This window comes from Pseudopipra pipra, chromosome 16 (genome assembly GCF_036250125.1).
Source record: "Pseudopipra pipra isolate bDixPip1 chromosome 16, bDixPip1.hap1, whole genome shotgun sequence".
NCBI lineage: Eukaryota > Metazoa > Chordata > Aves > Passeriformes > Pipridae > Pseudopipra > Pseudopipra pipra.
The window spans coordinates 8,600,632-8,618,523 of record NC_087564.1 but is presented as its reverse complement, the minus strand read 5'-3'; the positions used below and the strand labels follow the sequence as shown (position 1 = coordinate 8,618,523).

The 17,892-nt window shown below is 48.1% G+C and overlaps 1 protein-coding gene across 1 annotated transcript in view; it reads left to right on the top strand.

The window, feature by feature from the left end:
* Positions 1-17,892, top strand: part of SYT17 (synaptotagmin 17) — a 34,002-nt gene extending 16,110 nt beyond the window's left edge. Inside the window, exons 6-8 of the mRNA XM_064672917.1 lie at positions 3,830-3,950; positions 4,626-4,781; positions 16,724-17,892. Coding sequence (XP_064528987.1) covers positions 3,830-3,950; positions 4,626-4,781; positions 16,724-16,920 — 474 coding nt within the window. The 3' untranslated portion in view covers positions 16,921-17,892. The remainder of the gene's footprint in view (positions 1-3,829; positions 3,951-4,625; positions 4,782-16,723) is intronic.

Below are 17,892 nucleotides of genomic sequence, written 5' to 3'. Positions count from 1 at the left end.
TTCCTTTTTCTCCATCTTTTTTTTAGCTATCCAAAAGCTTAGTGGCTGTTTAGTTGAAGGAATGCTGCAGGATCACTGATGATGAATGTGGATTGGTTATGTGGGGCCATGCTTGCTCAGCAGCAGGATGTTGAAATCAACCTGGCAGTTCACCTGTGGCCAGTGTGGGAGATGCCCTGGGCAAAGCCTGGCAGAGGGAAGGATACCCCCACCCTTCAGGTCACTGGAGTTGTGGGAGCTGAGACAGACAGCCATGATGGATTATTGTCTGTCATGATAACAGTATTTTTAGCTCTTAACCTATGTTTGTTTTCCTATTTTGTATTATAACATTCTGCCATCTTTCTTTCACTCTGTATTTTCCATTTCAGTGGGGTTTTTTTTCCTCCTTTCTCTCTTCAGTCTTTAAAGCTCCATCACTGAGCAATTTTTCTTCTTTATTGTTTTCTCTTTATCCTTATCTATCTCTTCTGCTTCCAGCTGTCATTTCAGTCACCTCACCCCTTCCCCTCAGTGCTGTTTGCTCCTTGCCCTTTCTGCGGAGGACTGGGATGCTGTGGGGTGTATTTTGCTGAGGAAGAGCCTAGAGGAGGAGTTGCCCATTGTGGGCAGAACCTCTCCATAGGATATCTTCTTCCTAAAGCTTTTTGTACAGCAGAGGCTTTCTTATGGCTGTCCAAAATGCAAAGACAATTTACACTTTAGAAGGGATTTTGTGACTCTTTTCGATATACCTTAAGTAGGAAACACTGTTCTTATCCATTGGTAAGTTGGGTTTTTTTTCAGGTTCTGATCCTTAATAGCTCAGCCTTCCCAAAATGATGGCTATGTGTCACAGGATGCTGTAGAAAACCTGTTAGAGCAAACTGTTCGAAACTATCAGGTTTTTAATGTGCCTGGAGGTATCATCACAGATAACCTTGAGGAAGAAAATCAATCTGAAACTTCATTAGGAGTGTTGCATAGATGTCTGTGCTGATGTAATGTGCTCTGGTTCCCGTCGGGGACTGGGGAGGGTTTCAGCTGCAGAATTTTGCTGGTGTTATAGCAATGCACAACAAACAGTCTGGGGGGCTGCGAGCAAGGAATTACCCTGGTCCAAACAAGATGTGCAAATGGCATGAGTTAGAAGCTCATCTTCCTTTGGGGGAGCCTCTTTGTGTTTCAGAGATGACAGAAAAGAAGAAAAAAGAATTCTGCTTCAAAATTTCTGGGTTCAACCCAGGCAGTAACTGCAGAAGGTTCTGGATCACAGGCGAGCCCAGGGCTGCAAATCCAACCTGGCTGTGTAATACAACTGTGGAGAGGAACAGCCAGGAGTGAAATGTTAATCAGAGCTTCAGGAGAGTCTCAGACATCCCAGACTTGGTGTCACTCCCAGCATCTCATCAAACAGGAAATTGCTTTTCCAGGGTCATCTGGGATCTTGGCAGAATTCAGCACGTCATCAGCATAATAATGGCAACTGAAATGATGCCTTAGCACAGGTTGGTAGGGGCACCTCTGCACTCTGCTTTCTGTGAGCAAAACATTGAAGGCAAAACCAACAACATTTTAGTTTCCTGATGAAAAGACCCGGGAAACGTAAAATTCAGACACTTCCTTGCCCTCCGTTGAACAGCATGCTGATGACACCTCTCGTGCATGATCCCTCTTCTCAGCTCAGCCCCTGCGTGAGCCTGAGGTTTGGGGATGCTCCAGTGTGTGTGACAGAACATTTCTGTGCATGCTGCCCCCGGCACAGCGTGCCCTAATGCTGGTGAAGATGCCTGTGGACAAGGGGATGGGCACGGGGGTCAGTGGGTACAGCAGCACAGAGTGTTTCCAAGGTGCGGGTGAGCAAGACTGTCACATCAGCAAAGCTTTTCGGGGAAAGCATAGGGAACTAAAACCTCCCGTAGGTTTTGGAGGTGTGCCTTGTACCTCCCACTTCTCGGGGCAACCCGTGAATTCTTTGCTTGCTTGCTAATGATGGCAGGGGACTGCAGGAGAAACGTGGTGGATGTGGTGCAGCAGCACAGTGAGGGCAGTGCCAGCATAATGTGCCAGGGAGGAAAGTGTGGTGACTATTGGCAACTGATTCATTTTTCTCGAGTGCTTGACATCCCCTCAGGCACCAGGGCAGGATTTGAAGCATGTTTCCCAGATCCTCGTGGCTAAGCTGGAAATAATGCATTTATAATATCAGAGGCAGTTGGCTGCTGGAATTAAGTGCCTTGAAAAGGCTGAGTCACTTGCCTGGGGAGGTGAGCTATCCAGGGATCTGGGCTTCCTTCTGAAAAGACCTTGTGTTAGGGCTGCAAATGCTGCTGGTGCTGCCTGCAGTGGGGCTGCTCTTCCCTGCTGGCTCTGAGCACACCCATCCTGCCGTGGCCTCTGTGGAGGTGGGGCTTGCATGTTCCTTCCCTTAAAATAATTAACAGAATTATGGGCACACTTGAAAAGCATGAACGAGTGTCTTGGGAAAAACTTCTAATGCCATTACCTGACATCACTTCTAGTGCTTGGCTTGCTGGGTGAGGAGCCAAGTGACCTGCCATCAGCAGGAGCTGTTGGAGGCTGCTGGCCAGCCAGGCAGGAGGTGCTGTGCTGCTCCTGGGTTTGGTCTGAGCCCTCTGATTCTTCTGCACCCAGTGGAAATTGTGCTTTTCCACTTGCAGCTGAATGGCCATGAACTGGTTGGGTTTCCCAGCAGCCCAGCCTCAGTTTCCCTGAGCCACTGATGTCTTGCCAGGGATTGTGCCTTGTGTGCTGCCCCATCTGCTGATGAACCTGGTTCTTTGGGTCAGTTCAGGCTGTGACTGTGTCTCAGAGCTTTTTACTTTATTGTCTATCCAGCCCTTTAGTTTCTGGTTTCTGTAATCTACTATATGGGGCATCAGTAAAGATATTTAAGCCTTTTGTTATGATTGCAATACCACTGCTGCTCTTTTTCCTCTTGGAAATGGGCTGTAACCACCTGATCTAGTTTGGTTTTGAACTGTTTGACTATTTGGGATGAAGAACTAGCTCTGCACTCCTGTGTGGACCTGAGGCAGGACAAGGCAGATGGATCAATGCCCTTCCTGGACTGGCTGGTGTGTTTTCAGGCTCCAGAGTTGTTTCAGTGTGTGTATTTTGCATCTGACAATGAGAGCATCTCAGAGCCAGGTTGTGCAAGGCAGAAGAGGAGCAGTGATATCAGCTCTCCAGCTCTTTAATTACTAGTTTTAAGCATCACTAAGTAGAAGGAAAAGAAATAATGGCTGCACAGCTGTATTGAAGCAGAGCTGTGGCAGTAGTGCAGCCTGATGAACAGCAAGGGCAGAGTCAGACTGTGCCGTGGTCTCTGGGTAGATGGCTGGATGCTGAGGGAATGTCTCCTCTGGACTGCTTTCTTGTGACTCAGGGATACATTAACCACTGCATGCCTGAATTTCCCAAGTGGCTGGTGTGGTCCCTGGGGGCTGGGAAGTAAAGATAATATCTTCTCGAATGGATTTATGTTCTGCACGTGGCTAAGATCAGAACCACCTGGAACCATTCAAAATGGAGCAGGTAAAAACTACTGACCTTGTATTTCTGCCTCCTTTTAGGTCTTCTTTGCATTGCTGCTGAAAAGCTGGGGAAAAATTAGTGATTAAAGAACAATTTTCACTCGGGGATAGTATTTTTTCTTGTTTCTGCTTAGGACGAGAAGCCACCAGATGGTTCTTGGTTGCAGTTCAGAGCGTGACTAAAATTCATTTTTCAGGCACTTAGACAAATGGGATTTATTTAATTTCTCTTCCTTCTCTTCCCTTCCCCTCTGAGCTCTGTTCTAAATTTCCACATTGCCTTTTCCTTGCAGAATGAAGTGGAGCTGGGAGAGCTGCTGTTGTCACTAAACTATCTACCCAGCGCGGGAAGACTGAACGTGGACATCATCAGAGCAAAACAGCTCCTTCAGACAGACATGAGCCAAGGTTCAGGTAAAGGGCAGTGCATTTCTCACATTACTCATGCACAGATTATATATATGTGCCTCTAAAGCACATCAGTGGTGAGGCAGCAATTTGTGGGGGACCCAGTGGGATTTGGATGCTCAGTTCTTATCAACACAAGGCTCTGGATATTCGTCTTAAATGTATAACCAAGAATAATGAAAGTATTTGGAGCGCTTACCCTGTGAATACCTTTGCCACATTTAAAGTAAAAATCTCTGTGCCAGGGTGAGGTGAGGAACCAGGAGCTTTAATGTTCCCCCCTTGTGTTCTGTAAGGCAACCCGTGGGCAGTGCTCCCTGCTGGCTCTGAGCATGCTGGCTGGTAACTGCTCCATGCTTACGTTCTCAGGTGTTTTTCCCATGTTCCCTGCCCCAGCCACTGCTGCTGCCAGAATATTGGCATTTTCCAAAAAGAACAGCGTGCTTGGTCTGTATCAAGGCTGTCATTAACTGTGGTTTTGGCAAGGACTGTTTTTAATCCTGCTGCCTGACTTTTGTCTCCACTGCAAATCCCTGGGAGCAGTGTGGGGGTACAAGTCCCTACCATTTCCAAAGGCTGTTTCTCATCGTGGTCCATCCCTGTAGTGCCCAGCCTTCATGAACAGGGGTACTGACTCATGATGCCTGTAATGCAGAGCCTGTGCCTTGTGCTTTTTGCCAGATCCCTTTGTGAAAATTCAGCTTGTTCATGGATTAAAATTAACAAAAACCAAGAAGACCTCCTGCATGCGGGGCACGATAGATCCCTTCTACAATGAGTCCTTCAGCTTCAAGGTTCCACAGGAAGAGTTGGAGAATACCAGCCTGGTGTTCACAGGTAACTGTGGTGGTGTTACTGGCTCAGCATGGTCATGGTTGGCTCTGGGGTGAACAAAGCAGCAGTTGTGGGTGTGCAGATGAGCCCATGCAGGGCAGTGTTTGTCCCAGTAGCCACCCTGCAAGGGGTGGCCATCGCTGGGGTCTCCAGGGAAGCTTAATTTGCACTCTGTCCTCTGCAGAAGCTGTTCCCAGCATTGCCATCCAACAGCTGGAGCTGGCTGGGAGCACACTGTGTCAATCCTGGCTTAACTGGTGCCACTTGGAATGCTTTTGTGCAGAGGAAGAGCAGGAGCGTTAATTGCACTTCTCAGTGACAGCCAACTTGGGCACAAAGTCAACAATTAGAAGAATGAGAGGGCAGTAGTGAATGATCCCAGAGCCCAGACACTGGCAAAAATTCGACATGGTTTGCTGGTGAGATGATGCAGCTGGAGGTGCTTCACACTGACCTCTCCTATTCTGTAAGCAGGTTTGTTCATGCCTTTATTTCTGAAGGACTGAGATTCAGTGCCAAGCCCTGTGTGGCACAGCTGAGGTGGACCCAGACACAGACCATGCAGGCTGTGGGCCAGGAGCAGTCCCAAGCTGACTTCACTCAAGAGCTTTGTCAGCGCTGGAGATGTTTGGCTGGGATAGGAACTCTTATTTTTAAACAATTTCTGAATCTCCTATTTTTGTTCTCGAGGTGTAAAACCAGGCAGTAGAGCTTGGCAGTCGAGGTGCTGGTGGGAGCAGGAGTTGCAGAGCACAGGGATGGTCCCCGGCTGGGCAGCAGCACTGGGCGAGGGACCTGCTGTGGTTGGTGGCATTCTCTGCCATTTCCCAGCAGAGAGATCTTGGGCAGGGCTGCAGGGACCCTGATGAAGGGTGGGTTTCCCTCTCACACTGTGGTTTCACCCAGCCTATGGAGCTGTGGAGCTCGGGCACCATCAGGAGCAGGGTTGGACCATCTTGCTGTCTGGAGGGTCAGAGGGGCTGGGTGGTGGGACCCACACTCTTCCACCACACTGGGCTCTTATGCTTCACAAACATGTTTTTTGTCAACTTTCCACCCATAACTCACCCTTTTTTGATGAAAAGAAAGGAATCTGCTTCAGGAAGGATGTATTTTGAAGTATTTTTTAATTTTACTTTTTACATGCCAGATACAGGTGTCAAAGCTGGTACAAGGAGGCTAATTCCAACCCATCAGTTTGTTTCCAAACATATTAGAACAAAAGTGATGCTGATCAGCAATTTAAATTTTGCCCTTCATGCTCAGAAATTTCCTCAGCAAAACATCTATAATTAATCACTGTTTTGCATGCATGTCACCCTGACTGTACCTTGCATGTGCAGCGATGAGTTTGTTCTTGGAAGCTTCCATCAGGTGATCTTGTGACAGGTGGGAAACACTCTATTCTTTGTTTTCCACTTTTCCTACTAGTAGCAGAAAAGGCAAACAGAGTAGCAGCTGTGTGCAGACAGGAGGGTGAGGGGAATGTGCTGCTCCTCACCACAGTGGATGAAGTCAGTATTAATGAGTGGATCTCTGATTAAATTTTTCTGTGCAAAGGGATGTAGTCTCAAAATAAGCCAATGGGAAGTTGGCTGAATTATCACCATACATCATGCAGTCGGGTTTCAGCGGTGAGCCTTGTAAGTGGTGCTTCACTTTCAAAGTGACATATTGCTTGCTTTGAACGCTGCAATAAATAATCCCAGGCCAGAGATGTCCCCAGCGGCTCCAAAGCTGGGAAGGAATGTGCAGAGCTTTTTGGAAGAGCGGTGGGGCAGGATTTCCTGGCTGCTCTCAGACTGAAGGGTGACACACAGCTTGGGTATGGCACTGCTGTGGGTGTCCTCGGGCTGGCTGCTCCTGCTGTGCTTGGGTGTTTTGGTTTAACTTGGGTGGTTTTGTTTTTGTTTTTTTTTTACTGCAGTAATGGTTCTTTCTGTTGTGTGTTTTGTTGGGAGTTGTTTTTTATTTCTTTTTTTTTTTCTTTTTTCCAATACACAGCTCTAGTCCATTAGGTCAGTTAATTAAATTTGCTGTTGAGTCAAAGTCCAATTGAAAAGGAAAATAATCCTGCTTAACGGGTGGGTGATGATGCTTTGAATGGAGAGAGGGAGCTGTAAAAGCAGTCATGGGAGCCAGAAGTGAGCATGTCTTCAATAATTTAGGGGAACCTTTTCTGTGGCTTCATATTTTGGACCCAGTCTGCAGCTGTCTTTACATTGGCTTGGCTTCACTGGAAAGCCATGGAATCCTGCCAGTTCCCATCAGCTGGGGCTCCAGGCTCCTGATGGGGCTGGTACCACACTGCAAAGTAAGGCACTATCCAGACAAAGTAGAATTAATTCTTTTTCCCCTGCGTGTTTTTCTGTTGCACATCTTGAATAAAACCGTCTGGGTTTAGTGCACTCTGGTAAGGATTTCTCCACCATTTTGCTGTGATTTAGCCAGGACTGTGTGTGCAAGTGTTGCGAGTGGACAGTAAGGCACTGTCCTGCTCCCTGCTTTCCTGGTGGTGCTCTGGAGAGCTGGACTCAGACCAAAGCCAGGGTTGAAGCATGGCTGGATTAGGAAGGGGGCAGTGGGTGCCTCCAAGATGGGGTGCACAGAGACAGCTTTGCATTAGCCAAGATTGGGAAAGGTGGTGGTTGGGCTGATTCTTTGATCCTTCCTCCTCCTTAGGCATATAAGGATTCAATACTGTAAATTATTGGCATTTACAGACCAAAATGCTTCTCCTTCCACATTGGTGCAGGACACCTTGTACAAACTGCCTTTCTGCCTTGCCCTCTGTTCCTACCTCTAATGCTTACTGGAGCTGTCACTCCACATTAACTCACATGTCCCAGTCTAGTGCCTACAATGAGGTGGGATGAGCTCAGGTGGAGATGTCCTCTCCAGGAAGAGGCATCCAGGGTCAGGATTGCTGCTGCAAGTATTGTCTGTTCACAGCTTCTCACCCAAAGAGGCTGAAACCAGGAAAGCCACTGATACTCATAACAAGTCTAATGTCCTGAGGAAAAAAAAAAAAGATGATGAGTGAGTCAACAGCTGGTGGAGATGATGTTTGATTTTTCATTTACTCTATCAAATATGTCGTCTAGGTAATAAGCAGCCATATCTAACAGAAATGCACTCTTGGATGGTTCTTTTTTCCACTTCCTGTTTTTTTGGCAACTTGACATCATCCCCCCATGTGCCACCTTGTGCTTGAGTGCAGGCAAGTCATGGGCTCACCTGCTGCAGAGAAATGGGGCAGGCTGTGAAAGGCAGGGTGTTCTCCTAACTGTGTATACCTGTGAACAAAGGTGTTGGTTACTCTTTGTCCAGTGGTAAGGGGAAGGTGGAATTTGGTCCTGACAGCAGGGCTGCCAGCTGTCATTTCCAAGAAGAAAAAAGATTGTTTGAGATGCAGCCTCTGTGCTCAGGAGAGCTGGATGCTGGGTGCCCAGAGACCCTATGCTGTCCCCACTGCTGGATTTTGGGCAGGCTGTCCTCTAAATCCCGGCCTAACCTTCAGAAATCCTGGGCTGTGCAGCGGGAGGGTGGACAACACCTGAAATCTGAGCACTGTAGTATTTTGTTAATGATTATAATGTCGTTAATAACAATCGTCAGTAATGCTGTTTGTGTTGCAGTAAAGCCCAGATGGCCCAATAAAAACCATCAGCACTCCAGGGCAAACTGCATCTCGGTGACTCGTTAACATCTTTTGATCACTTACCATAAAAAAGGCAACCTTCAGCATTCACAGTTAGGGAATATTTATCTCCCCAAGGTCCTCGTGGTGACTGTGTGTGTCTTTCTCCATGTAAATAAGCTCTTGTACGTGTTTACAGTGGCAGGATCTTTATGGCTTGTGAAGAGACCAGAGTCCCCAAAGAGGGAAAAATCATTTTCGTGCACTGTCTGTGCAATTGCAGAGGGAAAACCTGCTTTGCCATCTGACCTGGCTGGGAGTGTAGCTGGAGCTAGGACAGCACTGGGGCTGATGGTATCTGATGGAGAGCAGTGGTGGGGCTCATCCCACTGCCCCATCGCCCTGTGGAAGTTGGCCATGGCTCCAGCAGGACAGGATGCTCTGCCTGGGGGAGGGAAGCAGACTGGGCTAGAGTTTGCTTGTTGGTGGAGAAGTTGACCTTGATATGTGTGTGACATCTGGTGAGATCTTCCCTGTAAGTGCTGGCTGAGGGTGCAGGTCACGAGCATTCTCTCTTCAGCCCTTAACACTGTCTTTCACCATCAGCTCTGCTGGTCAGATTTGTGGTGTAGATGTTGGAGACAAGGTGATGTTTCCGGTGTTTGCCTGCTGCATGAGGTTTGTAAATGTTCCATGAACAGGATGCAGAGGTAGCAAGGCTTTTCAGTGGTATTTTTTTAATTAACCGACTGATTTTGAAATATCTCAATTAGCTGAGCAGGTTGAAGGTTGATAATGTTTTTTTCTCAGGCTTCCCCTGAAATACATCTGAATTTTGATTTCCCTGGCTGTGTGGAAGCATGACCTTGAGATGCCAGGATGGAAACCACCATGTATCTGGAGTCATCACACATATACATTTTGACTTGCTGACTCAGATGCTCATCTCACCTTTCTCTTGTTGCTTTTTCTTTGCAACAAAAAAAAAACCAACAAACATTCAGGCACTTTGTGTTTTGCACACATATATGGGGAACAAATCTTCCCTAATGTATGAGTCAGACTAAACTGGGTTTTTTTCCCATGGTGGAATGCTGGTGGAAGAAGTGGTTTCTTTTTTTAAACACTATTGTGTTGGGCACCATAGCATCTTTTAGATGGATGGATAATTAGACAACTTGACGCTGGAAAATTGTTTCTTAATGTCTATTAAATGTGTCTTTCTGAAGTATTGGACTGTCTGTATATTTCCCATATCTGGAGCTCAGAAGCAAAGTCTAATCCTTGCTTAAACCTGTGTAATCCCACCTTAGCCAAAGGAGAAAAAATGGAAAAAGCCATTGATGTCAGCACTGGGTTTTCTGGGGATTTATACCTGTTTAATTTAGATCAGAATTTGGCCTTTGTGTCTGGCATTATAAAACACTTGATGCATTTATGCAGCAGACACCATATGGTCCATGCCCAAGTCTGAGGAGAGCAGTGCACTGCTCCAGGTTGCTCCAGGGGCTGTGGCCACTCCAGGTGTCCCAGCAGGTCTCGTGAGGACACCTCAGGGTGCTGGGAGAAGGGCACAGGGAGATGTGCTGGCAGGGGGAGACAGTGGCCTCCTGAAGCCTGCCCTGCCTGGCAGAGCCTCTCTGCAGAGGTACAATGCAAAGGCTTCAAATCCCCTTTGGGAGGAGGAAGGTCCCTGTTGCTCTCAATTCTCAATCCCCATCTGTGGGGGATTGGATGTCCCCCTCCATGACAGATGCTGTCTGTCAGCCTGGAGCAGGTGAGAGCAGAGCAGGTGGCAAGGGTTGGTTGGAGGCACTGAGTGGAGTCTGCAGCCCCAATCCTGGCCCAGGGTCACTCAGGGAAGATGCTCCATGGATGGATTTGGCTTTTTGCAGCACACTGGCTTCTTTAACGAGGAGGAGTGAAACACCATTAATCCTGGTGAGAGCAACAATATGCTAATGCTTCCTGAGCCAATCTGTTGCTTGCTTAGAAGGCAGAATTAGGTTCTTCAAGTGGCCTTAATTATTAAATGTACCACATCAGATGTGGCAGAAATGGCTTGTGCTGGAGTTCTCTGGAATTTTGGGGGAATCTTTTTCTCCTAAAGAAAGGAGCAAGTCCCCCTCTCTCCAGGCTGCTCGGTGCTTACTGCTTTTGCCAAGCCCCTTAATTTAAGCAGTGTTGCCTCTCCATCTTGTTTGGGTCACACTGTGGTGAAAGGAATTGCTCAAATGTCTCGCAAGGCCGGAATCTCCCCGTGTATCAAATGAGGAAAAGTCTTGGTGGTGGGAGCTGCTGTGGGTGGCAGAGCAGTGTCTGGAAATGGAATGCCTGTGCCTGGCCCTGTGGCCATCAGAGGAGATGGTCGTGCAGGCAGAGGCTGCCTCTCCCTCACGACCATCCCTGCCTTCGTGCAGGTGCTGTATGGAGGTGCTGTATGGGGTTGGTGCTGGAGCCTCTTTGTGTGAGGTGTGTAAATACGCGTGAAACCATCCGTGTGCTTTGTTGGATCTGGGGCTCATAGTGCAGAGAATTAAGATGCGATTTTAAAAAAGGAGGAATTGGAGGTGGAAAAAGCCAGCTGTAGATACTCCTTTTCAGTATCCTCTGGGCTGTTGTGATAGATGCATCCAGCCCGTTACTCCAGTTTCTCCTGATGAGGTAATTTCATGAGGTGTCCTCCCTGCATGCCCTTGAGATCTCTGTAAGACACACTTGTGCTCTTGCACTTTCCCTGCACCCCGGGTCCCTGCTGTCTCCTACAGGACTTTCCTCTCCCTGTCTGAGGCCAGACCCTGCTTAGGCAAATGCCTGGCTCAGGGTGCATCAGCAGGGTCCCCTTCCCTGGGTGCCCCAGCCAGAGCACAGGGGCTGCCCTTGAGGGAGGGAGATGATTTTCCAAAGAGAGCGTCCTGTTGTGGTGGCATTCTCCCTCGTGGAGCATCAGCTGGATGCTGGAGCTGTGCCAGGATTCGGCCACACGCTCGAGTAGTTCCAGTTCCCTCTGGAAGTGGGCAGGTGCAGACATTGCAGGGAGCAGTCTCACAGAGGAGAGGCTGGGAAGTGAGTTTTACGTGCACATCGGAGCCTGACAGAGATTAAATTGATAAATGTGAAACCACGGCATCTTCTCCTGTGCTTTTCTCTCCTCTCTACTAAATATGATGGGCCACGATCAGGGAGCAAGGGGCAGGATTTGGTCCATACCTGTGACCTTCTCGGTGTGCATCATTAGCCCAGCTGCTGCTGCTCCTTGCAGCACCTCTTTATGCTAAATAGCTTTTCAATATTGATGTCAAGCAGTTCAGAATTAGTTTTCAGTCCTACTTAACCTGACAGCTCACCCCCAGTGGCTGGTGACAGCGCTTGGTGGTCAGCACAGAGAGGGCTGGGCACTGGCTCCTGCCTGCCGAGGGTGGGTTGAGGCACTGCCTGCCCAAGTGGGGCAGGTGTGTGAAGGGGGCACTTTCTGAGACCTTGCCAAGCGCTGAGGCTGAAGTGGGAAGTGCAGGAAGTGCTGATGGGTCAGTGCAAACAGTGTTGTGGTTCTGCCAGAGAACCTGTGAGACCTGTGTCCTCAGGGAGACTCTGCCCCTCAGTTGCCCATGTGCAGCCTTGGGCATGTTTTTGCTTGTTTTTCTTTTGTCTGAGTTAAATGGTTTTAATTGTGTTGCAGGTAACAATGTAGGTGACTGAAGAAGAGTTGGGTACTTGTGCTGGAGCTCTCAGCTGTTCCAGCACGCTGAGATTCCTCTGCTGTTACTCCCAGAGAGGCAGCAGCAGAGGCGCTGTGCGGCCGTACTTGGTGGTGCAGCACAGCCTTAACTGCTGAGTAACTGCTGAGCACATCTGAAAAAGGGTTTGCAGGAGGTGCAGAGGTTTTGTGACCGGCCCCAGCTGCAAGTCACAAGCTTTTCCCCATCACATATGTGGTACTGGTAGCCTTGAAGTTAGCTTAAGGAAATTTTCCGAGTCAGTGCTCCTCCCTGGTCATTCCAAGGCTGCTAATAAGTTCAATCAAAGGATGAATTAGTATCTGAAATGCCAGCTTAAATTGTACTATTGCAGGTAACTCACAGATGACAAATGCTTTGCAGTCGTGCTCTTCACAGGTAGGCAGTTTGCAAGTCTCAGTGTGGTGGTAAAGGGGAAGGTAAAGGGTGTTTTGGCTGGATCTGGTGCCAGGGCTGATGCCACCTAGGCAACCTCATGGGTTGGTTATGTAGTGACATGCAAAACAGTTGACTGGTAAAATGCGATTCCATGTGACTGAGGTTGGTAGGAGACAAGGGGAAAGCTCAGGCTGGAGTTGCACCTGGAGCCAGATGTTGGAGCTCCAAGTGTCATCACATCCCTGGAAGTCGCTGCCCTGCTGGGGAGAAGCTCTGGGCTGTGCAGTGCCTGATACCCACCGTGCTGTGCTCTTAGCCCTGCAGGGAGCAGGCAGCCAGGCTGGGGGGCCCTCAGTCACCCCTCCTGTGCAGGAGCCCTGTGGGGCACATGGGCCCTTACCCCAAAGATGTTTCATGTGGCACTGAGGGCCCCATCACTTTGATATGCATCATTTAGGAGTGCTGCATCAATAAGTGTATAACATGAGAATGTTTTATTTACATCATGTAACTTGTTCTCAAGAATTCAACCCATTTAATGGACATAAGTGAACCCAATTTTCTTCTGTATTTCAGCATTTCTATTATGAAGAATTTCTTTTTAAGGAGCCTTTCTGTTTCCAAATGCATCCCTCGGTGAAGAGCAGCTGCAGAAGGAATTGGTTTGACCTCTGCTTCTTTAATTGCTTTCTGCTCTGTGTTGGCCTAGAAATGGATGTTGCTATTGTGTAAATTACCCTGATGGTAGGAAAAAAAGCTCATGAGATCAGGTGTATAGTTTCTGTCAGGAAAATAGGTTTCTTAAATGGAAAGCAGCATCTACCTGTTCATAACCAGAGTCTGGGTCAGTCTGAAAATCCCAGATGATAATTACTTCATTTTCTGCCTCTGAGCAGCTCCATGGAGTTACTGTTTTTTGTGGCCAAGGGGAGATTTAATCTGAAGTTTACTCTGAGCTCCTTTCAGACTGTCAGGGGATGCTCAGGCATCGGGGAACACAGTTCAGTCCACTTGTACTGTCACCTGAGCTTGGAGCATGGAGCAGTGCTCAGCTGCTGCCCATGGCTGGACCACAGGGGCTTCTCCACCTCTACCTGTTGTGGAAGAAGCTGGAAGGAAAGAGCAGGTGCTTTTTACTTCCTGAGTCTGAGCACAAGGAGCCCTTGTCAGTCCATGAGTACCTGAGGGGTCTGTTTCAAGAGTGTGATGGTAACTGCTTCTGCAGGGTTTTGGAGCAGGCTGAAGTGTCAGACAGGAGTGTAAACAGCACAGCAGTGGCTGGTGGTTGCTTGTTGATGCTCAAGGAAACGGTTGCTCCTGTGTTTGAGAAGTGATTGCTGGAGCTGAAGGAGGACTTGGGGAGCTGCTCCCCCTCCTTGTGCCAGGACAGAAGCCCACGGCACGATGACACAGCCAGCCTCTGCTTTCGGCTGCTCTCCTGGGCCCCTGGGCTCCTACAATTCTCTTTTCCAAGCTGTTCTTGGAAGAACCAATGATAGCAACAGGAAAAATTGTGCTCCTGAATGTGAGCAAAGGAAAGAGCTTATTTTCACAATACCAGCTTCTCCTGGGTAAGGTTCCACAGCTCGGTACCACTCAGCCATCAGCAAATTGCTCAGCAAATCCTGGCCATTTGTGAGTGCAATACAGCAGTTAGCCTCTCAGAAAAGCATGTCCTTGAGTTTAAAAGGCTCATGAACTGATGAGTGGAGCAGAATTTTTGGCCCACAAAGATCTCTCATCTTTTGAGAAGGCTGCTGTGGTGAAGCTGCGAGTTTGTTAACCTGAGATTGATCTAGTGCCACCTCTTATGGTCTGTGTGTGAGTAAGCATTTGGCCTTGGAAAATGTCTTCCCTGTTCTTCAGCAATAAGTCTCTGTGCTCTCTACACTAGTTAATGATAGAAGCAACAATGCTTGTATAATTAGCTCATTAATACCCCAAAGGACTCAGCTTGCTAATTACCTGGCACGATGAGATTAGCAAGTTGCATTACAGGAATTCAAAATACTTGGATCAACAGTAAAATAACAGGTCCCCTTACTTAGGACACCTGCTTGTTTTACAGTCCTGGCATGGAATGTTTTTGAAGAATTTGTATGCCTGGGGTACTTCCCCACTGTTAATTTATCCTGTGATTAATTGATGGCCAGTAAGACTTCTTGGTTTAAATTACTTAGTATTGTCTCCCAAGATTTTCTTTCATTTTCTTTCATTTTGGAAAAAAAAAGAATGGAAAAAAAAAAGATGGAAAAAATCCTGTTTAGAAATTTGTTTTGGGGGTACTTTTACATGGCACATAGATTTTATCACAATATTTGATTTCTCTAGGCTAATAAATCATAGCAGGAGATTTAGTATAGTCCTGCTAGCTATGCTTGTGATCCATTGCCTTGTAGGAGAACTCATTAATAACCATGACAAGCTGTGTACTAGTTGGAAATGGATGGCTTAAAATTCCTCACCACATCCTCAGAAGGTGGCCTTTCCAAATAACACCTGCCTGGCCTCTTGACAGGGGCACTTGCTCGGCGACACATCTCAGAGAGTTGATGGCGTCACCCCTAGATAGCTGCTGGTGATGGGCAGAGCAGCTGCAGTCTTCCTGCTGGGGTAGTGAACCCCAAATCGTTGTTTGAAGATAAACTTACAGGAGTCTGAGTTGCGGAGTGGGTTTTTTAGGGAAATTATTTGGACAAATTACTTGGGCATTTGAAGGTTTGCCATTACTTAAAATATCCACAGGTAATTTGGTGGGCAGAAACATCTCTGCCTATGAACTGTGTATGTTGGAAGGGATATAGTGAGATGTAACCTTGCTCAGCTTGATTTTGGGACTGCACTGGCAGGTGGTGCCTGAGTCACCCAGGGAATAAGATCCCAGACTGGTGCAGTGATGAGGAACAAGCCTTTGCAGAGCGTGGAGGTGATGAAGTGCCACATTAAAGTAACATTAATCAATTGTGGGGTGTATTATAATAGGAAATATGCAGCCTTGACAAAGGTGCCCCACTAAAAGTGGGGTCAAGTGCATAGTGCTCGGTGTCCTCTCTGCCTGGAAGGGTGTGCTGTGAGGGATCCCAGATGTAGCTTTGCTGCCAGTGCTGGTTTCCAGCAGCCCTGGGGAGCTGGTGCTGCTGGCAGGGGCAGCGATGGCAGTGCTGGGCTCACAGCTCCACTCCACACTGAACATGCTCTTGCTGGGCAAGCCTGGCTGGATTTGGATCTCCTGCAGACATTTGTTCTTAAAAATCCCTCTCTTTCCTGGGGAGATTTTTTAATCCTTAATATTCCAGCCAGTGCCTGTGGATATCCTGGCTTCAGCTTGCAAAGACTTTTTATTCAACTTTCTAATGAGCCAAAGCAGGACTTCAATTCGTAGCACACAAAGTGCTTTTGCTCCTGTCTAGTGGGAGTGTTCAGCCTTTCCCAGGATCGGGCCCATCATTAGGGTTTGCCTTTTGTTCCAGGAGACTGGGCTAATCCAAAGGATGGGGTGTGGAGTTGATGTCTCTCCCTCAGTTTCTTTCCTGGTCTTCTAACAAGTAGCTGCAGTGATAATTATGGCAAATCTTTTCCGTGTAAACATCCTGCTGACAGCCTGGACGTGTGTAGTTCCTGTTTTCCAGTCGGGAAGGCTGTCGATTAGCACTGGAGCGGTTTGGGTCACGTGCATTTGGAGGAGGAGAGTGTGAGATGCTGCTTCTGCATTTCCCCAGGCACAGGTCGCACGGTTGCTTTTGTCATTTCACGATGCCCAGGCAGAGCTTTTGGCACTTCTTTACATGATGTAATTCTGCTTCAAGGCCAGACACGAAGGGCTTTGAGCAACCTGCTCTAGTGGATGGTATCCCTGCCTATGGCAGGGGAGCTGGAACTGGATGATCTTTGAGGTCTCTTCCAACCCAAACCACTGTATGATTCTACTTGACCTGTTCTTGCTAAATTCCATAACTGTGGATCTGTGTTTTGCTTATTTGAATTGTATTTTAGTTGGTAGTACAGCTTATTTTATTCCTTCCTGTTTTGGTCTCTAACATTTTTGAGGTGCCGAGTCACATACCAAAAATGCCGGCATCTGGCACACAGTGTGAGGGGACATGTGGGGGATATTTGGTTTCCTGGGGCAGGGCTCTGGGTGGACGAGCAGTGCCTTTGTCTTGACCAGTCTCTGTTTCTGCTCTCCCCAGTGTACGGGCACAACGTGAAGAGCAGCAATGACTTCATTGGGAGGATCGTGATCGGGCAGTACTCGACAGGTGCCCCCGAGTCCAACCACTGGTGCCGGATGCTGAACGCCCACCGGACGGCCGTGGAGCAGTGGCACAGCCTGCGGTCCCGGGAGGAGTGCGACCGCGTCTCCCCGGCATCCCTGGAGGTGACATGAGGTGGGAGACGAACGGCAGCCAGACCAAGCAGGCGGACAAGATAAAACAATAAACCAATGACCAAAACACCCCACCTCACACCCTACACACACCCCACAGCAGCTCTGTTGGATTGAAGCAGCTGCCAGCACCCAACTGGCCGCACTGGCGTCTGTGAACCATGTCCCACCGGGTCCTGGCTGTTCCCCTGGGGCCAGACCTCTCGCTGCTTGCCCCCGGCACCGCTCAGCTGTTTGCATCCCGCGTGGCGGAGCGCGTGGCCGGGCGGCATGGGCTGCACGTGGAGGTGCCATGGTGAGCGCAGAGTGGGTGGAGGAGTTGGGAGTTGCCTCTGCTGTCCTTCCAGTCCAAATCCATGGCTCATCCTCTCAGAGATATAAGTACCCATGTGCTCTCGTTGGTGAACGTGGTAATTAGGCTAGAGTATTTTTTTAAACAGTAGAACCTGTGGTGAAATCGATTCTGACTCCAGTTTTGTCCTTGTACTAGTTTTAACAGAATTAAGCTCCTGTTAGTGCGTGCGTTTGTGTGCCGGGGCACACGTGTGGCTGTGCGGCCCCACGTCAGATGGATCTGATGTCCCGTCAGCAGTGAGACCTGCCACTCTCGATAGCAGTCTGTGTGTGTAGTAGATACAGTGATGATATAGCAAAATAAACATTTCCAATACCATTTGTACCGGGAAAACCAGCTCGCATCTTTCCAAACTTGTGCTGTGCAAAAGAAACCTCCTGCAGGGACTTTTGCGGTTAAGAAGACCCAAAATACACAATTTTAGTTCTCTCACAGACTGCAGTGGCTCTTTCTGTGTTGTGTGTGTTAACCCTGGTAGTTCTCCAGGTCACCAAGCGAACTTAGTTACGGTCAAGCTGTCCTGTTGGTTGCTTCTGTACATTTTATTTTTTCACAGCATATTGTCTGGTATGATGCAGATTGTATATTTATTGAAAATAAAATTCTATTTAATTGTG